The sequence below is a fragment of the Garra rufa genome, chromosome 19, assembly GCF_049309525.1.
Source record: "Garra rufa chromosome 19, GarRuf1.0, whole genome shotgun sequence".
NCBI classification, from domain to species: Eukaryota; Metazoa; Chordata; class Actinopteri; order Cypriniformes; family Cyprinidae; genus Garra; species Garra rufa.
Genome location: NC_133379.1, coordinates 25,587,594 through 25,608,092, shown reverse-complemented (window position 1 = coordinate 25,608,092; position 20,499 = coordinate 25,587,594). Strand labels below are relative to the sequence as shown.

General features: G+C 35.0%; 3 protein-coding genes and 1 long non-coding RNA gene across 4 annotated transcripts; 3 read left to right on the top strand and 1 right to left on the bottom strand.

The window, feature by feature from the left end:
* Nucleotides 1-481: 481 nt before the first annotated feature.
* On the bottom strand, nucleotides 482-2,742 carry LOC141293137 (uncharacterized). Its single transcript, XR_012340648.1, has 4 exons — nucleotides 2,621-2,742; nucleotides 1,972-2,026; nucleotides 1,731-1,829; nucleotides 482-596 (listed from the first exon to the last, which is right to left on the bottom strand). It is a non-coding gene; the product is annotated as an uncharacterized lncRNA (long non-coding RNA).
* A 2,102-nt stretch (nucleotides 2,743-4,844) lies between these two features.
* hspb9l (heat shock protein, alpha-crystallin-related, b9-like) lies at nucleotides 4,845-5,861 on the top strand. Its single transcript, XM_073824927.1, has one exon. The coding sequence runs from the start codon at nucleotides 4,995-4,997 to the stop codon at nucleotides 5,616-5,618; it is 624 nt and encodes a 207-aa protein (XP_073681028.1). The 5' UTR covers nucleotides 4,845-4,994; the 3' UTR covers nucleotides 5,619-5,861.
* Nucleotides 5,862-7,231: 1,370 nt separating this feature from the next.
* On the top strand, nucleotides 7,232-14,600 carry LOC141292862 (uncharacterized). Its single transcript, XM_073824922.1, has 4 exons — nucleotides 7,232-7,550; nucleotides 8,717-8,855; nucleotides 10,813-11,310; nucleotides 12,892-14,600. The coding sequence occupies exons 1-4, from the start codon at nucleotides 7,371-7,373 to the stop codon at nucleotides 14,346-14,348; spliced, it is 2,274 nt and encodes a 757-aa protein (XP_073681023.1). The 5' UTR covers nucleotides 7,232-7,370; the 3' UTR covers nucleotides 14,349-14,600.
* Nucleotides 14,601-16,180: 1,580 nt separating this feature from the next.
* On the top strand, nucleotides 16,181-19,696 carry LOC141291852 (intracellular hyaluronan-binding protein 4). The gene is made up of 8 exons (XM_073823869.1): nucleotides 16,181-16,492; nucleotides 16,683-16,785; nucleotides 16,886-17,032; nucleotides 18,547-18,618; nucleotides 18,732-18,815; nucleotides 18,967-19,132; nucleotides 19,214-19,399; nucleotides 19,652-19,696. Exons 1-8 carry the CDS (start codon nucleotides 16,255-16,257, stop codon nucleotides 19,694-19,696), a joined length of 1,041 nt encoding a protein of 346 aa, XP_073679970.1. The 5' UTR covers nucleotides 16,181-16,254.
* Nucleotides 19,697-20,499: the final 803 nt, after the last annotated feature.

The window sequence follows — 20,499 nt, the reverse complement described above, 5'->3', positions numbered from 1 at the left end:
TACATTCCATTTCCAGATAAATCCTCTGACAATACTCGTACTAAATATTTTGTCTCTGTTATAGTCATGGCAGTTTGGTGTTTTTAGATGAACTCTGAAGAAATGTTATATGTAAATGAAAAAAAAGCAGAGTTTCTAAACAAATATTTATATCGCTCATTCAAATAGTTAATGAAGTGTAGCACAGCAGCTAAGTAGCTGCAAAGCATTTGTGCAAAATCAGCACTTATGCTGTATTGGCTTGACCTAAATCCTGGGGTTTATGCTAAACCACGGTCGTGTTATACAACCGTCCTCCCTCTATAGACGTCACCACAGCAGTGCAGAACAGACAAAACAGTCTACAACACATTCTTAGAGAATGATCTTGCTTTGTCAGATGCACATAGAGCATCTTTACTTGCCAAAAGTGCATGCACAGGTCCCTATAAATCAGAATTGCCTGAATAATGGCAATGAGAAAAAAGAAAGCATACAAGAATATCATTACCTTCTGTCTTTATTGAAAAATAAAATTAGGTTTATTGTGATTCATTACATCTGGTGCCGGAATGGATACATCAGGGAGATTTACTTCAGAATGGTGTCAGAGTTTGCTGTGGAGATAAAAAAAAAGAAAAAGAAATATTAGTGATATATTTTCACATTTTGAAACATTTGTGGTCACACTGTATCACTACTAAATGTGTCACTAAGTTAGGCCACACACACATACAATGAGATTTGAAAACTTTCTCTAGAACATAAACTTCCCCTGAAATTTCTTTCCATAAATAATGCGTCTTTGGATTTGTTTCACTAAATATTTTCATTAAATAACTTAAAACCCAAAGTTAAATTCCACATGTAAAATCTGACATGCTGTCATGAGATGCTGTTCATGTAACACAAAAAAGGGACTAATTTCTTTTGTCAGATGCCATTTCAGTGTTACTGTCTCTACCCTGTACAGTCTGTTTAATGTGAGATGTCTGTATTGAGACACAAAGGTCATGTGGACCAGGGTTTAAATACCACCACATTCACAACATTTTTATTGATATACTGATATATTTTGTTACATGGCTCTGTGGAATACTCGATTCTGATTGATCATTGGTCATCACATTCCAAAATACGTTATTCCCTCATTGATAACCGGTAAAAACTAATAACACAGGCTCATCCGGGTAACTGCAGTTGGCACAATTCGCTTGCTGGGAACATTTGTTTCTTTATGGAAGCTTTGTGTTTGGTTGGCTAATAAAATATTAAAACTCAAATCAATATTGTCTTGTTTCATACCAACACAGCTGCTGCCATTTTGCGTCAATTTTTTGTACACGAATGGATTGTAAGACAACTAACAAATTGGTAAGATTTTAAAACAATTTCATCTTTAGCGCCATATTTATTCATGAGGCGAAATGGCACATAAGTAGTTTGACTGTACCATATCTCTTAATTTCCGTCTAGTTTAAACTTGATGCTTGCCATCAACTGCTTTCTTTGTGCAAGCTTTGTGTTCAAATATTTCAACTCATATCAGTATTTTATGTCTTAATTTTTCGTTTTGTGGTAAATAGCTGTGTAATAAGCGGCCATTGAAAAATAAAGCCTGATAAGTTGCTGATAAGCCTGTCAGGCTTTATTCTTCAATAACAACCATCTGGATGTACATTATCCCTTACTTATATTTTATTCTTGTTATATCGTATAATAGAAATGTGTATAGAGAGAGGGTTACAGACCTTCAGAGAGCTGTTTGTAAATGCGCTCTTGCTCTTCCCTGAGTTTCTTCTCTTCCTCCTCAATCCTCCTTTCCTCTGCAGCAATGGGCTTCAGATAATCTGGTGAGCAGATTGATTGAAAAACACCACCGAAAGACAATTAACTTAATTTAACTGAGGCAGAAAAGGCCTCTAAAAAACTAAAAAGTTTTAAACTAAAGCATAAAAACTTACATAAATGTCACCATACATAAACACTTACCATATCTCTGCTTCCCATAAATTAAACCAATTAGCAAGGCTGACCATCTTGCTGTCTGAAATCAGAGAAAGAAAACTGCTGGTTTGTTGACTGGCAATCTTGTCAAGACTTAACAGGCAACTGATATTTTTACAAATCTATTTCTTTACTAAATATGACTAAAACTAAACATTCAGTATGAGGAAATATTCATGTCAAAACCTTGGTCAAATTTTTTATTGAAATATACAGCTTTTAGATAGTAAGCATACACTGTGTATGACCATATTAATTCAGAGACTGCACTGAATATTTATACTTTTATAAATTCACCCTACCACAGGACAATGTACAAGTTTAGTCAATAATCCTTATTCACATTTGACAGGTCATTTGCTGTTTTCTATGCAGCTCGTCATGGAACCCATATATACTGACCTTGCTGTGCAGTGGACAGGCTAAGTTAGCTGGCTAAGCTAACACGATTAGCTTATCCACCGGCTATAGGCTTCACCAACAGATGCGATGCTATGCTAAGCTAACACATTAGCGCTAGCAACAGCTATTTGCTGAGGATAAATGAAGGTCGCTGATATAAAGCAACGAGAATAACACATGTTTCTGAATATGAATCACCATTTGAGAGTCATGTTCCTAATAGAAGATGTACCTTGATAAGCGGGGAGACCTGTACAGGAGGAACCATGTTTGAATGGGACTCTTCAGGGCCAGGCAAGAGAGGAAGTCAATGCTCGGCGATCTTCGTTCTGGTCTGATTTGATTCTGCCTACTGTCAGTAGGCTACACTGTACACAGTACATGTTCATCAACTTTTGTGACTGTTTTTTTACTATGTTTAAATTATAAATAAATAAGCCAACCAACCTTTTTAGCAGTTTGACGTAAATATTCAGAGAAATATTTCTTTTTGTAACCCATGGGCTAAATATTTCATACAGTCTCTCCATTAATATAGTTCATAATTCGTTCATTTATTTGTTATAGGCCTGTTATCATCATCAGCAACAACAACGTTTTAGTCTTACCAATGTTTTTTGGTAAATATTTCATACAGTCTCTCCATTAATATAGTGTTCATTTATTTATTTAGTAGGAATTTGTTTACTGTTATTATTAATAATATTATTCACTATTTTAACAGCCAGTTTACTTAAATAGTTTTACAGTGTGATAAATGATTTTAATATATTTAAAATATTTAAAAGTATCTAGATATTCTATTTACAGTTGGTGTCAAAACTTTACATACAGCTTGGAGAATCTGCAAAATGTTAATTATTTTACCAAGATAAGAAAGATCATTGAAAATTCATGTTATTTTTTTATTTAGCACTGACCTGAATAAGATATTTCACATGAAAGATGTTTACATATAGTCCACAAGAGAAAATAATAGTTGAATTTATAAAAATGACCACGTTCAAAAGTTTACATCCCCTTGATTCTGAATACTGTATTGTTACCTGAATAATCCACAGCTGGGTTTTTTTTTTTTTTTTTTTTTTATTTAGTGATAGTTGTTCATTAGTCCCTTGTTTGTCATGAACCGTTAAATTGCCTGCTGTTCTTCAGAAAAATCCTTCAGGTGCCATAAATTCTTTGGTTTTTAGCATATTTGTGTATTTGAACCCTTTCCAATGACTGTATGATTTTGAGATCCTTCTTCAGACTTTTTCCACACTGAGGGGGGTGAAAACTTTTTGAATTTGAAGATCAGGGTGAATTTAACTTATTTTGTCTTCTGGGGAACATCTAAGTATCTTTTGTAGCTTGCTAAATTAAAAAAAAAAGGATATTTAGGCAAAATAAGAAAAATGTACACATCTTCATTCTGTTCAAAAGTTTTCACCCCTTGGCTCTTAATGCATTGTTTTTCCTTCTGGAACATCAGTGAGCGTTTGAACCTTCTGTAATATGAGTCCCTCAGTTGTCCTCAGTGTGAAAAGATGGATCTCAAAATCATACAGTCATTGTTGGAAAGGGCTCAAATACACAAAAATGCAAATAATTTGTCGGACCTGAAGGATTTTTTTGAAGAACAGTGGGCAGTTAAACTGTTACAATAAAGGGGCTCATAAACAACTATCATTATTTTTATTACTATTTAGCCTATAACAACCAGTGTTCACTTAAATAGTCTGAATAAGTTTTTTTTTTTAAAGTAGGCTATAATTACTCCATACAGTCAGTCAGTTTTAACATTTAATAATTTATTTAGTTATTTAGTTGGTTAGTAGTAGTAGATGATTTAGATTTAGAAAAAAATCATTACCTTTGAAACCAAAGTTATGGTTATCTATAAAGTTTCATTCCATCATACCTCCTAAATAGATATTTGATATCAGTCTCATAGTGATCATACATTTTTTATTTTTAAACATTATAATACACTACAGTACGTCACCATCTGAGTTAAACTTGTTCCTTTTGAATCTATTTCAGGAGGTGACGTGGCCAGAGGCACTGCCAACACAGGTGTCAGTTTCAGAAACCTTCAGGATTAGAAAGCATGTTGAAACGGTTGTAAGGTAAATTTAAACACAGCAGACAGAATACAAAGTAAGTTGACGCAAAAAGAAAATATTCACTGATGTGACACTGAACTATTTCTCACAGTAACCCTGATTAGTTAATATATGTCTTTAATATTAGGTGTATAATATTGCTATGTGATAGGAAAACCTTGTATCATCCTCCTGCATTAACCTCTTCCCTTAATAGAAAGTTATGCAGACCCCTTAGAACGTCAGAGTGCTCACTGGAAATAGAACAATGATGTGCTTCTCTGGTATTTAACAGATGGATCACAAAAATACAGCCGACTTGTTTTGGAACATGACAGCAAGTGCTCAGTCATAGCAGTTCTTTAACAGGCTGACACACACTGCACTGCTAATAGAGGAGCGTTACTGGAATGTTCTGAGGCAGTGTATAAAAGCCTTAGGTCTTGTTCACTGGGACAGAAGCACAGAAGAACTTGACCAACTCAACACATCACCACAGCACCCGAAAACCCACCGAAGATGCTTTGCCCAAGCACATTTCAGCCTCACCTCAGCCCATTCATGGACTTCCACTGGCCAGTGCGCAGCCTGTGGCCAGAGACCCGACCTCTGTTCTTTCAGATCGAGCAAGAAATGATGAGACACATGCAGGAGATGAGACACAACCTGGAGTTCATGGAACGCCTGCACCAAAGGATTTTCGACGAGATTGACCACGCTTCACCTTTGTCGACGTTCAAACCCATCTCATTCCAGCTCGGAAAGGAAGGAAGCCAGTATGCGCTCACACTAGACACGAAGGATTTCTCTCCGGAGGAGCTGTCTGTCAAACAAGTGGGCAGGAAGTTGAGGGTGAGCGGCAAAGCAGAGAAGAAGCAGGACGATGGGAAAGGATCGTTCTCGTACAGATGCCAAGAATTCAGGCAGGAGTTTGACCTTCCTGAGGGTGTGAATGCTGAAATGGTGACCTGCTCTTTAAATAATGGCCAGCTACAGATACAAGCACCCAAAGAAGCCAATGCTGTGAGCAACGAGAGAGTGGTTCCTATTACATACACTCCTGCTGTGAAAAGTCCTGCTCCTCAGAGCCCTCAACCTCAAATCGAGAACCAAGCAGCTGAGGCAGAGGCTACAAATAATTAAGCTTCGACTCTATGAATACTACATACCCCACAATGGAACAAATGACTCTATGGAACATTCATTTAAGGCTTGAACTTGCACAACTGTAAAAGAATCAAATTTGTCAAATATCATTGGTCATAAATTTTGTGGAATTATATTGTGATTCAGAAGAGAAATCAGATACTTCAGTGGAATATTTGTTTTTGTTAAAGTTGTTAAATTTTATTATAGTTTTTGACAATAAAGTAAAAAACAAATCAAGTTTGAGTCCTGGAATGGCTACTGTGTTTATGTAATTTGTCAGATTTACACATTTATTTATTCATTTATTTAAATTAATCTCCAAACGCAAACATAATTATATGCCTCTTACAAATTCACAGCTCTTTATGGGTCTCATCCATAGAGGGTTTGCACTTATGTCATGATTTGGTCAGTTACCTGGATGCATGGCCATATTGGCGATACTCGGATGTAAACAACAGCATGGATTGCATGGTTAATGTACTACTGAATACGTTGTTCTGCTAATTAATGCTGTCTAAACCACGGACAAAACGTGGAAGCTGCTAAATCATATAGAGATGGACTTAGTAAGTAGGAAAGGGCGCAATATTTTGAGAAACTAAAGTTAATAGATGGTAAAGATACGTACCAGCAGTATTAATTAAGATATTAGCCAAATATTTCACCTACCTGACTGTATATGATAAGAACAAACACAAATATTGTCAAGATTCATGCCCTGGAATTCCTGGTTCAGTTTGACCAACCACAAACACCTTTTGTTCCTCAAGACATTTTTTCACACTCTTCTCCTTGATTTCTTATAACTTTTGTCAGTCTATAGTACTCCAAGTGTTTCTTCCGGTCCGACTGATTAGTACAGCCCAAAACACAACACTATTGACCATTTTCAGAAGCAATAATCAGCAAAATATGCAAGTTTTGTTCGGCTCAGTGGCATTGTTTACGTTCAGTGCCGCCAATATATTAATATTTTTACAAAACATTTTTAAGATATAAAATAATGCCACTGAACCGAATGAAACTTGCATATTTTGCGGATTATTGCTAATGAAAATGTTCAATTTTTATCATGTTTTGGGCTGTACTAATTGGTCGGACCAGAATTTTCTTTGTGTGAGTAATATAGACTACCAAAAGTTATAACAAACCAAGGAGAAGAGTGCAAAAAACAAAAGGTGGTTGTGGTTGGCCAAACTGAACCAGGATTTCCAGGGCAAGAATCTTGACAACATTTGTTTGTTCTTATTATTTCCAGTCCAGTAGGTGAAATATTAGGCTATTATCTTTATCTTTACCACCTATTAACTTTAGTTTGTCAAAATATTGCGCCCTTTCCTGCTTACTAAGTCCTTCTCTATGATTTAGCAGCTTCCACACGTAGTTTAGACAGGACAGTTAGCAGAACAATGCATTCAGTAGTACATTAAAAATTAAATTAATTTATACAAATCCAAGAGAGAAGACAACTTAACGGGTTTCGCCTGAAAAAATAAGTGAAACCCCTCCTGAAATTGATATTTCGCAGGAAGTACTAATCACTCCAGTCCTGTAGGTGTCAGCACAGCTTTACCAGAACACACTCCATTCGAAATTTTAGTTATCGAAAAAACACCTTCCGTTTGTTCACCCGCCACTAACAAGCAAAAGCTAGCAAGGGAATATTTTTACCTGTAATTGTGTATGTAATGAGGTAGTAAGTATATTTTTGGAGAGGAAAGTGCCGAGTAATCATCCTTGAGCATGACGGCAGTAATTCACGAGTTACTGTCCTCCGTTATGGGGGTGTTAGTTGAAAGTGTCGTGTCGGAGTTAAGCAAACATCTCTCTGACTTCACGACTGTCTTATCTGAGGAGTGGAAGCGCAACAAGGGGACTGCAGTGAACAAAAACAGACTTAAACAGGCGAATCAAGCCAAAACTGTAAGTTCTAGAGTAGAGGAACGAATGCAGTGTCCATTCCTGTTCATGAGAGGCTTCTCAATGTTGGCTGACAGCTGTATTTTACAGCTTTCATGTAAAGAGTGCACACTGTAAAGGATATATTTAGAAGTCCATGTTGATTGTGTTTATATTATAAATGCAATAAACGTGTTAACCTTGAAACCTAATAATTGTTGATTAAATGTTTATCCATGATTATTTTGTAATATTTTAGATTACAACTTGTTTTTCAAGTCAGTTTGCACTGATTCTTACAGAAACATTTCCCACGACTGTAACGTTAGCAGTTTCAACCAGAGATTATACCATTTTCGACACAAATCTAAGTAGTTTTTGACATATAACAAACATATGAATATGTATCATATAAAGAAACAAAACTACTCTATTCTGACAGAAAGATGACATTTTTAATATGCCTTGTTTATGAATTTAAACAGCTGTGTCTCCACTTTCAGCTGTCCAAAAAAAAGCCCTTGCTGTATTTGTTTGGCAAGGTTTTAAATTTTGTATCATAACAATCGTCACCTCCATCACAAAAAATTGTAAGGAAATTATTTGGTGTTTTACATTATTTTCCTCCTGATGGTAGCTAGCAAGACAAAATCAATACTGCGTTAATACAAAATATGGTTTTGTCTCCAGTGCAAAAATGTAATGACAAATTGACAATCCTGCAGAAAACATCCTGTAATCTTATTCATTCAAACGAATGATAGAGTTTGCGATTTATATAATATGTGAGATTATTTTTGTAGTTGCTGGTGTTAACCCATTAAGCGATTGGTACTTCACATTTGAGGAAATGAAAGCAGATCATGCTCAAACAGTTGAATACCTTTAAACATGTTTATCTTTTGTGCTTGTTCTAGTCAGATCACATTAAAACGAAAAAGAAAACATTGTAATTCTTTAGGAATCTGTAAAATGATTATTGGCACAGATAAATTGTCATGTATCATCTGAAGAAGTTAAATATTTTGTTTGTGCAAAGTAATTATTGTAAGTCTTCAGTTCTGATAGAACACAAAATTATAGAGATAATATAATTGAATTTGGTTATAATCAAACCTGTTTTTCACATACAGGAAATTGTAATGTGCATACAATGAACTAAACCTCTAATGATCTTTTTTGTATTTCAGAAGGAGTTTACTGATTTCATGGAGCTGTTGAGTAAAGCCACAGTAGAGACGATGGTGAAACTGATTCATGATCGCATCTCAGCTCAAGTACTGGAAGCTACAGCAAAGTCCCAGCTCTCGAAACAAGACAATCTGAATGGTACATTTCTATGCTTAATCAACAACTTGAAAACAAACCACTGAGCAAACACTTAAATATTCGGTGTACACTACCAGTCAAACCTTTTTGAACAGTACAATTTTTTTTTTTAAGGTGTCTCTTTTGCTCACCAAATTTATTCAGACACCTCCTCAATTTTCACAAATTTTAAAATTTTTTACAATTTCTCAAATTTTCACAGTTTATTCGCTATAGTTTAAAAGATAGTAATAAAATATGACAAGAATTCAAGAGTTAAACTCTCTTTTGCTCACCAAGCCTGCATTTATTTGATCCAAAGTACATCAAAAAACAGTAATAATGTTGAAATATTTTTATTATTTAAAATAGCTGTTTTCTATTCAAATCTGTTTTAAAATGTAATTTATTCTGTGATTTCAAAACTGAATTTTTCGAATTTTAGCAAAAACTCAATCTTACTGTTCAAAAACTTTTGACTGGTAGTGTATAACTTGGCTGTGCACGTATATATTTATTTTGTTAAAGGGATATTTCACTAAAAAAAATGAAAATTCTGTCATCATTTACTCACAAATTGTTCTAAACTTGTATGAGTTTATTAGATATTTTGAATAATGTGGGTAACCAAACAATTGGTCCTCATTGACTTCCTTGGTGTTTTTTTCATTGTGGACCAGCAACTGTTTGGTTATTCACATTCTTCAAAATATCTGCTTTTATGTTCAAAAGAAGAAAAAAAAACTAGGGCGAGTAAATTATGAAAATTTCATTTTTTGGTGATCTGTCACTTTAAGTAAGCTTACAAAGTAAGATATTTATAGTTAGTTCTTTGTTTGACAATTATTCATCTAGAGTTTTTTCGGATCTTAAAAACACTTAATTCACCTTTTTTAAACATTTTACATCATCCTTAAATAAAGAAGCAGTTACAGAAAAGAAAAGATACAGAAAATTGATCAAAATTAAGTGAGTTTATGCTTAAACAAGAAAAAGATCTGTCAGTGCTGTATATGAAAACTTGTTTTCCCTTTTAATTAAGTTGATTTTTCTGAGCCCATTGGCAGATAACAGTAAACTCACTGAAACTAAAGAAAACAAGACCTATGTAATTTTCCTAGTTAATGTATCTTTAGACATTTGCACTGAAAAACAAGACAAAAATAGTGTGCAACCTGATCAGAAAATGCGGTAAAGGTAATTTATTCATCTCTTTTATTTATACTCCATATACAGTCAAAAAATGTATTCAGAAACCTTCAACATTTCTCAAATTTTCAGTTTATTTGCTATGGTTTAGAAAATGGTAATAAAATGACAAGAACTCAGAGTTAAACCATGTCAGAACAAATTCATCTTTATAATCACAAATGAATTACAGTCAAACCAAAAATTATTCAGACACCTTTACAATTTCTCAAATTTTCACAATTTATTCGCTATAGTTTAAAAGATGGTGATAAAATATGACAAGAACTCAAGAGTTAAACTGTGTCAGAGAACAAATTCATTGTGATAATGTCAGACAACTTTTTTCAAGGGTGTTTTTATTTATTCATTTATATCATAGAAAGGTGACAAGACACATGATAATCCTTGAATTGTCAGGCAGAAAACAAACATTTAAGTAATAGTAATAATGTCAGATAACTTTGATTGATAGAAAGGTATGTAACAAAACATGGTCAGGTCAAAGTGTCAAATCAAAATTTTGGTCCCAAATTTTTATCAGTTTTACTGGTCCACTGTATGAAGAATGTTTGGGTATAATATGTCACCGTTCACTTTATTTTGCTATCCTCCTCACTTACATAAATGAACTATAGTGTCCTGCACCAACTAGTAAAAAAATATCAAACATTATATCTGGTGTCTGATTAATTTTTAAACATTTAGAGACCCTTAATTAAACAAACATATTAACAAAACAACATTTTTTTAACAAAACATAATTTTTTTCCATATTGTATTCTCACAGAGGGTCAAGCAGTCACATCTGAGCCAAAAAATAATGTGCTACTTGAGCCTGAGCAGAACAAGGATTATGAAATGGAATCGGAGCATCACGAAAACTCTTCACAAGCAGCAAATCAGTACCAACAGCTGTCATCTGCACCCACAGATATTCTGGCAGGCAGTTTAAGTTTGAGTGAAAGCCAGCCTTCCACAAGCACAAATGTAGCTGCTGAGGAGAGACAGGAGCCTGTAATTTGCGAGTCCTGTGGAGTATCTTTCAATGACGTGGCCCTGTTAAACATTCACAATGCTTTACACAAAGAAAGACCTTTCAATTGTTTGACATGTGGGAATAGTTTCAAAATGATGAAATGCTTGATGAAACACCAGAGATTTCACACAACGCCGGATTTGAGTATTGAGTTCGAAGCCACTCTGAATGAAGAAGAATTCATTGTGCAGCTCGAAACCTGTGATACTGTCAGTACATCCCTGGAAACACTAGAGGTCACCACTCAAGGTAGGATGATTTCAAATGCAGTGCTTAAAGGGAGAGTTCACCCAAAAATGAAGATTCTGACATTACATGTCATTCCAAACCCGTAAGACCTTCGTTCGTCTTGAGAACACTTTTAAGATAATTCTGATGAAATCCAAGAGCTTTCTGACCCTGCATAGAAAGCAACGCAACTCACGTTGAAGGCCCAGGAAGGTAGTAAGGACATTGTTAAAATTGTCTATGTGACATCAGTGGTTCAACTGTAATTGTATGAAGCTACAAGAATACTTTTTGTGCACAAAGAAAACAAAAATAAGTACTTTATGCAACAATTTCTTCACTTCACGGTTTCATGTATGTTCACGAAAGGACTATTTTACCAATGTTCTTGCTACCTTTCTGGGCCTTGAATGTGGTAGTTGCATTGCTTTCTATGCACGTTCAGAAAGCTCTCGGATTTCTCTCGGATTGTTTTGAAGATGAGCAAAGGTCTTACAGGTTTGGAATGACATGAGGGTGAGCAATTAATGACAGAATTTTTGGGTGAACTATCACTTTAATAATATTGAATAAATACTAATAACCATTGAAATGTTTTTTTAAGATGTTATGCTCACTAAGGCTGCATTTCTGTGATAAAAAAAATGCTGTTAAAAAAAACACAGAAATATTGTAAAATATTATTACAATTTAATTTTCTATTTTTTAATTTTCTATTTTTTTAATATATTTTTTTAATTGTAGTTTATTCCTGCCATGGCAACGCTGAATTTCCAGAATCATTACTCCAATCTTTAGTGTCACAATAGCCTTCAAAAATCATTTTACTATGCTGATTTTTTTGGTAAATTTAAAGTTTAGAAGAACAGCATTTATTTCAAGTAGAATTTTTTATAACATTATGAATGTATTCATTGCCAGATTATCTGGCAAATTTTATGTGGCCTTATTAAATAAAAGTATTAAAAAAAAGTAAATGGTAGTGTATGTAAAACTGTCATATATCCATGGCATGTGAATGTACATGCGTTTATTATTTATTTAAAGATATGAATTTGTCTTTTATTATTATTTTATGCAAAATGCAATTAATGACAAATTACTGGAGGCACCCTTAATGCGTAAAAACCCAGGACCACAAAACCAGTCAGAATGGATTTTTCGAAATTGAAATGTATACATCATTGAAAGCTGAATAAATAAGTTTTCCATTGGTGTATTGTTAGGATAGGACAATATTTGACCAAGATGCAACTATTTGCAAATCTGCAATCTGAGGGTGCCAAAAAAAACTACTATTGAGGAAACTATTGAGGAAATCGCCTCTGAAGTTGTCCAACTGAAGTTCTTAGGATATTATTAATCAAAAATTAAGTTTTGATATATTTACAGTGGGAAATGCATAAAATATTTTCATGGAACATGATCTTTACTCGGCATAAAAGAAAAATTGATATATTTGACCCATACAATGTATTGTTGGATATTGCTACAAATACACCCGTGCTACTTAAGACTGGTTTTGTGGTCCAGGGTCACATATTTCAATTACATTTGTCAGTTTGTTTTTCTTAAACATACTCTGTGTTCTTCTCCTTACAGAAATTCTTCAAAATACCTTGGACAGTGAAGACGTATCTTGTGCTGTTTTGGAAACCGGTCAGTACACGGCCGAATCTCTTGTGCAAGGTTTAAACATTACCATTGAAAACACAGACAACCAACAAGACACCACACCTAACACGGATATGATAAAGCAATCAAATGATGGTTTGTTCCGATGCAAAACCTGTGGGAAGTGTTTTGAACTGAGGTGGAAGTTCATCAACCACGTTCGGGCTCATGTAAAACATTACAAATGTTCACATTGCGATAAGCGCTTTACTATGAGAAGCTGCCTCATCAGACACGCAGCGATGCACACTGGAGCTCAACTATTCAAATGTGATATATGCTCCAAGTCTTTTGTATTTCAAGCCTCCCTGGAAAAACACAAACGCCTTCATACAGCAGAAAAGACGGTTACCTGTCCAAACTGCCAGAAGGTTTTTCCCGGCAAGCGTTCGTTCGGCAGACACAGATGCAAAGCGGTTGAAACTCTCTACAGCTGTCCCGTATGTGACAAGCAGTTTAAAATTAAACAAAACATGCTTGATCACCAAACTCTGCACACTGGGGAGAAACCCTACTGTTGCGAAATCTGTGGCGCTTTTTATAGCTGTGAACGATATTTGAAAAATCACCAGAAGAGCCACATTGAGAAAACCTACGATTATCCGTGTGAAATCTGCGATAAGCGTTTCAGCGCTCGGAAGCATTTGCAAGCGCATATGCTCGTTCATACGAGGGAGAAGCGATATGCCTGCGACGTGTGCGATAAGAAGTTCGCCACTTCTGGAAACCTCAACAGACACAAAGCCGGCCACACAGGAGTGAAGCTTTACGGTTGCCCGATATGTTTAAAAAGATACACCACAGCGTACGCCCTGAAAATGCACATGCACAAACACACTTCAAGCAAACCATTTCTTTGTGACGTTTGCGGAAAGGGATTTACCAGTTCGGACTACATGAAAAGGCACAAACGAATCATCCACGCAGGAAGGAGAGATTGTGTGTGTTCAATCTGTAACAAGGCCTTCATATTCCCCAGTTCTCTTAATCAGCACATGCTTGTACATACAGGAGAGAAGCATCATGAGCGACTGGTCAGTCCTTTGTTGAAGAAGTTCAGTTGCGATCATTGTCAAAAGAAGTTTTACTCACAAGCCGCCCTTACGGTACACCAAAGGGTTCACACAAAGGAAAAACCATATAGTTGTGAGGTTTGTGGAAAGAGGTTCGGGTATTCGAGCAGTATTCAGATGCACATGAGAATTCATACTGGGGAGAGGCCTTTTGGTTGTGACGTTTGTGGCAAGACGTTCAATCAGGCGGTGCATCTGAGGACCCATCAGCGAGTGCACACCGGTCTGAAGTCGTTCAGTTGTGAGAGCTGTGGGAAGAAGTTTGTGGATCACAGAAATCTTAAACAACATAAATGTAAATACACCATGTAAATTCTTATGTATTTGCAAAACCAAAGGTTACACTGAATTGAACACTGCATCTTTTTTCAGGGCTGTTTGAAATCGATTTATGTAATGCATAGCATTATGTTCATAGCTAATGATCTGTAGTCTTATTTGGTAAGATGGATGAAATAAGAGTGTATGATTCTGTATTTCTAATTGTGTAAACAATTATATTTTCAAACCAAGACTGGGAGTCAATGCTTGTGTGTGATGCAATAAAAACATCATGAAGAACCACTAATGTCTTCTTTTCCATTCCTTTTTGTTTTTACAGCAAAACAATACAAATTTGAAAAATTATTACTATTAAAAGTAACTTTTTTTTGTTTGAATATATTTTAAAGTTTAATTTATTCCTGTGATTTCAAAGCTGAATTTTTTGCGTCATTAATCCAGCGATATGATCCTTCAGAAATCATTCTAATATTCTGATTTGCTGTTCCAAAATTGTTGTTATTGTTCAAAAAAAGCTGAGTTTCAGGTTTATTTGATGAATAGAAAGTTCAGAAGAACAGCATTTATCTGAAATAGAAATCTTTTGTAACATTATAAATGTCTTTATCATCATTTTTGATCAATTTAAAGCATCCTTGTTAAAACTATTAATTTCTATAATTTCTTTACTACACACACACACACACACATACATATAATGGTGTAGTCTATAATGTTACAAAGCTTTTTATAAAAAAAAAACAAACTGGATTTTTTTTTATCAAATAATCCTGAAAAATGTACTTAACTGTTTTAAATATTGATAATAATTAGCTTTGGGCAATCATTAATTGTGATTAATCTCATCCAAAATAAAAGTTTTTGTGTACATATTTATATATGTATGTGTACTGTGTATATTTATTATGTATATATAAATACACATACATGCATGTATATATTTAAGAAAAATATGTTGTTTATATTTTAAATATATTTATATATAATATAAATCTACGCATGTAAATACTTTCAAAATATATAAGCTACTGTATGCATCTTTATATATACATAATAAATATACACTGTACCCACACATATATTATCTTCTCAAAAACTTTTATTTTGGATGCGATTAATCGTTGCCCAGCAGCACTAATAATAATAATAATAAAAATAGTAAATGTTTCTTGAACAGCATATCATCATATTACAATGATTGCTGAAGGATCATGTGACACTGAAGAGTGGAGTAATGATGCTGAAAATTTAGCTTTGACCACAGGAATAAATTACATTTTTTTTTAATATATTCAAATACAAAGCAGTTATTTTAAGTATTAAAAATATTTAGAATTTTTGCTGTACTTTGAATCAAATAAATGCAGGCTTTGTGAGCAGATTAAAAAAAAAACAAATCTTGCTGTTCAAAAACTTTTGACTGGTGTAAATTAAACATTCCTTTGGTTATCTCTAAAGTTTGCCTGATTTAATTTATTTCCCATAACTTTTGAGTTATTATAGTTGTTTTGCACATCGTTATTTTATGAAATGTATAGTGATGAGGAAAATTCGTGCATGTAAACAGAAATTGTACCCACTTTATGACAGAATGATAATAGGTTTATAGTTTTAGTCTAATTCACATTTCCAGTCACAAAAATGACCAATAAAATAGGTCAGAAATAATCCAATTTACGTTTGAGTGCGTAATTAATATTAATGAGCACGTTCTGTAAACTAAGTTGACTTCCGGGGCGGAGACTAATTGCTTATATATGAACCTGAATTCAATTACTTGAGTGTCACGCTTGACGGTTACATTGTGCTCACAAACTGGATTTCAATCTTTGGGTACTGGTTAACGCCAGACAAACAGAACTTAGTTCTGCTGTATTTGTAGTCCTTCGATGATAGCAACTCGAGTATTTCATTTACCCTGCGATAATTGCTAAAGATGAAGGAGTTAGAGGAGATGCCTGATGAGGGATATGGATGCGCCGTTGCGAATCGTTTCGGCCAGCTGCTGGACGATGAATCCGACCCTTTCGACCTCTTATACGCGGCAGGGATAGAAAAGAAACAGAAGAAGAAGAAAGAAGAGCCAAAGAAAACTCCAGCCACGACTAAACCTGGGAAGAAAGAGACTCAGAGGGACAGGAAAACCGCTGGTGCAGCAGGTGGGGGAGGACAAGGTAAGTGAAGGACGGGTTGAGTTTATTCGACGCAACAAGCCTTTCTTTTAATAAACTATCGACTAATTTAATTAACGTTAACCCCTGGAAGATTTTATGAGTTGAATGTAATGAGTTTAATATGTCCTGGTCGTTGAGGTTTAAATTTGTTTCTGTCGTGTATTTGCTCCACATCTCTGTTTAGGCCAAGTCCGTCTTGCTCGCGGAGAAGTTGAGGAGCGCATAGAGAGACGTGTGACTTTTGAGCGCAAATTCAGCGATGCCGAAACCCCACTCAGTTTCTCTGTCGAGAGGTAAATGTCTCTCATTATCTGTTAATACATGTCTTTATTTTTTATTCATCTTCCTGAATTTATTTTGCACGCCACTCCATCTATCTTCATCTGTGCGTAGGCCTGTGGATGTGCTGGACAGGCCTGTCAGAGGAAGAGGTACAGGAAGAGGACGAGGAGCCCGAGGCCCAGGATATCCAAGATCCAGTGATGGATTTGACCAGAGGGGAAAGAGAGAGTTTGAGAGACATAGTGGCAGTGACCGAACGTGAGTTGTGACTCATTACTGTCATGTTAAGAGTCTAATTCGGTGGTAAAAAGGGCCTGTATTTTATACTGGGTTTTACTTCTAAATTATATACAAATAATGTAATTAAACACAATTATACAGACGTAAACACTGAAATATCAAAACATTTTGTTTTAATTATAAAACAAAAATAAACGCTACCAGTCAAAAGTTTGAGCGGTAAGGTGTGTGTGTGTGTGTGTGTGTGTGTGTATATATATATATATATATCTGTGTATATATTTATTGTATTCATTTATAAATCTGTTCTGCTTGCCAAGACTGCATTTGTTTGATCCAAAATACAGCAAAAACAATATTGTGAAATATTTTTACTATTTAAAATAACTCCTTTCTATTTCTGTACATTTAAAAAATTATTTTTTTCCTGTTACCAAACTAAATTTTCAACATTACTCCTGTCTTCATTGTCACACGGTCCTTCAGAAATCATTCTAAGCTGATTTGCTGTTCAAGAAACTTTTTATCATCTATTTAAAACAGTTTTTTTTTTTTTTTTTTTTCCCTTCCCCCTCTCCTCTTCAGGGTTCTTTGATTAATAGAAGGATCTAAAGATCAGCATTTATCTGGAATAAAAAGCTTTTTCAACGTTATGCGCTTATACCATTCAAAAGCCTGGAGATTTTTATACAGTAGTCAACATTTGGAACAAGTGGATCACAAAAGTTCATCCAAGCGCCTAAGACAAAAATGGCTTTTTATTTTGGTTTTAGGACAACTTTGATGGTTTTGATCCGCTTCAAATGTTGATTACTGTGTATATAATTTTATGTAGCAAGGATGCTTTAAATTGATAAAGAAATTGATTGTAACAAAAGATTTCTGTCTCAGATAAATGCTGTTCTACTAAAGTGTATTTATTTATTTATTTATTTATTTTTTCTCTTCCCCCCCTCTCAAAGAAACCTGAGAGATTCTGATCTGCTGTTTTTAATAATAATAATAATAATAATAATAATAATAATGTTTTTGAGCAGCAAATCAAAATTTTAGAGTGACTTCTGAAGGATCATGTGACTGGAGTAATGATGCTAAAAATTCAGCTTTGAAATCACAGAACTAAATTGCATTTTAAAATGTATTCAGATAGCAAAGATATTTTAAATGGTAAAACTATTTCAGAATTTTACTGCGTTTGCTCTACTGTGGATCAAATAAATAATACAGGCTTGTTGAGCAGAAGAGACTTCTTAAAACATTTAAAAATCTTACTGTTCCTATACCTGAGAATTGCCAAAGGTCTGCAATAAAGTTTATAGAATGCTATATAAATGTAATTTTATCAATTCTATATATAATTTTTTTTTCCAGAAATAATGTAGGATATTTTAAGTGATAAATGGTGAATTTTTTTTTTTTTTTTTTTTTTCATTTTTCTAGAAACTACTGGTTTAAAGTCTGAAAACAAATATGTTTGAGCTTAGAATGTTTTGTGCATGCGGTCATCTAATAAGACGTTGCTTTTAAATCAGGAGTGTGCGATCAGAAGAGAAGCGCAGCGGCAGTGGATCTCGCAACTGGGGATCAGTGAGAGACCATATGAGGTGACATTTCACATTTTATATAATGTCAGATTGAAATTTTCTGACTTTGTTTTTTTTTTTTTTTTTTTTTTTTTTCCTTTTAAAACGGTTGTCATTTTCCTCCTGCCTTGTAGTGAAATTGAAGTGGGGTCACCTAGTGAAGAAGTTGTTGAAAGTGAGGAGACCCAGGAGGCAGTTGAAACTGATGGAGAAAACAGGTCTGCTTCTCACAGCTGCAAGAAATATCTTGTAATGCAGATGATGCTTGACAGTGAATATGATTATTTGCTGACTTTGTGAACTCAAGCTTCCTTTTATAATTCATAATGGAGGTAAATTTACGATTGCTGCTCCTTATTACTCTTTCAGACCATCTGAGACTGAGGAAGTGATTGAGGTTGCCCTAGAGATGACTCTGGATGAGTGGAAAGCCTTACAGGAGCAAAGCAGGCCCAAAGTAGAGTTGAATATCCGTAAGGCAGACACCTCAGTGCCGTCCAAGGCCGTGGTCATCCACAAGTCCAAACTGGTTGAGGTGAGGAGTCTTGTCTTATCACTGTTGTTCTTAAGTCTGTTGGATACAGATTTACTCTTATGACTGCTGTTCTTGTTCTAGAAACAGCATGGCTTGGATGAAGAGGATGTGGTTTTCCGCCGCCCGGCTAATGACATCACTTGTCAACTGGAGATCAACTTTGGCAGCCTGGCTCGGCCCTCTCGTGGTGGAAGAGGAGGGCGAGGTGGTCGTGGCCGTGGGTCTCAGTCTATGCCATCCACAAGATCTCCTCAAAAACTTGAATCCGTAAGTTAAGGTCCTTGCACACTGAGTCCCAAATTTTCGTATGCATTTTTTGTCATCAAAATGCTTGCTACAGATGCGAAATTCAGATCCAATTTGACAGATGAAAGTTTCTGAGGGAGTGTAAATGTGGTTGACACAACATGAGGTCGTATTTATTTCATAATGTGCGAAAATTGAGAACTGTGTGCAAAGACTATTGAGAAAGAGAAAGTTTGTGGTTTGGGGTTAAATCATGTTTTCTTGTTTTATAAGGCTCCGAACCCAGATGATCCAGAAGATTTCCCTGCACTGGCCTAGAGCTCCTCTGGAGGTAGAGAGTGAAGATTAAACTGTTCTTCAACCCATGTTGGTAACTGGGTGATGTGCACTTGAAATAATCAAAAATAAAGAATGCACAAAGTTGGTTCTTTGCAGTTGCTGTAATTGTCATCTTGTGTATCGTTCTATAACTTCTGCACTTGTTTGGATGCACTGTTTTGGAGGATGGAGCGGTAGTTTGTTCTAAAATAAAGCTTACTGTTAAAGGCATATTCATTCTGAGTGAACACTTAAGCATTTAGGCGTATTAAAATCATAATGTAGACTTAAGTTTCTGCAATTACTTTATTAGCCAGAAGAGTTATAAGGAATTAAGCAAAGTGACAGTGACTTTGAACTGAAATAGGGTTTTCTGTAGTATAAATCAAACTCTGGGCTGGATGTATCTGTCCATTTGCGTAGATTTGAGGAAATAAGAAGTATATTAAAAGTTAGGGGTCAGTAAATGCGGTATTCCGCAAAGGATTAGATATTTACCTGCTTCCATCTCATCCAAAATGTTAATGTCTGTCTTCAGTTGAGAAGAAATTAAGGTTTTTGAGAAACATTCCAGGATTTTTCTCCGTATAGTGGATTTCAATGGGAGCAAATGAGTTGAAGGTTCGAACTGCGGTTTTCGTCTAACTTTAAAGGACTCTACACGATCCCAGCTGAGGAGTAAGAGTTGTGTTTTGCGTGTTTGGTTCTTCGTCTGTTCTTCGGACAAGAAAGGTAGGGAGGGTGAAAAACAAATTTGCTTGGTTAGAAACTAGGTCAATACTTCTACATGTCACACGTGACTA

What these genes read in the sequence shown, in the direction of transcription:
- hspb9l (XM_073824927.1), top strand. Translation starts at nt 4,995, where the DNA reads ATGCTTTGCCCAAGCACATTTCAGCCTCACCTCAGCCCATTCATGGAC.
- LOC141292862 (XM_073824922.1), top strand. Translation starts at nt 7,371, where the DNA reads ATGACGGCAGTAATTCACGAGTTACTGTCCTCCGTTATGGGGGTGTTA. An exon ending in AGGCGAATCAAGCCAAAACT is followed by an intron (nt 7,551 to 8,716) that starts GTAAGTTCTAGA and finishes TTTGTATTTCAG; the next exon opens with AAGGAGTTTACTGATTTCAT. An exon ending in GAAACAAGACAATCTGAATG is followed by an intron (nt 8,856 to 10,812) that starts GTACATTTCTAT and finishes GTATTCTCACAG; the next exon opens with AGGGTCAAGCAGTCACATCT.
- LOC141291852 (XM_073823869.1), top strand. Translation starts at nt 16,255, where the DNA reads ATGAAGGAGTTAGAGGAGATGCCTGATGAGGGATATGGATGCGCCGTT. An exon ending in ACAAGTCCAAACTGGTTGAG is followed by an intron (nt 19,133 to 19,213) that starts GTGAGGAGTCTT and finishes TTCTTGTTCTAG; the next exon opens with AAACAGCATGGCTTGGATGA. An exon ending in CTCCTCAAAAACTTGAATCC is followed by an intron (nt 19,400 to 19,651) that starts GTAAGTTAAGGT and finishes TTGTTTTATAAG; the next exon opens with GCTCCGAACCCAGATGATCC.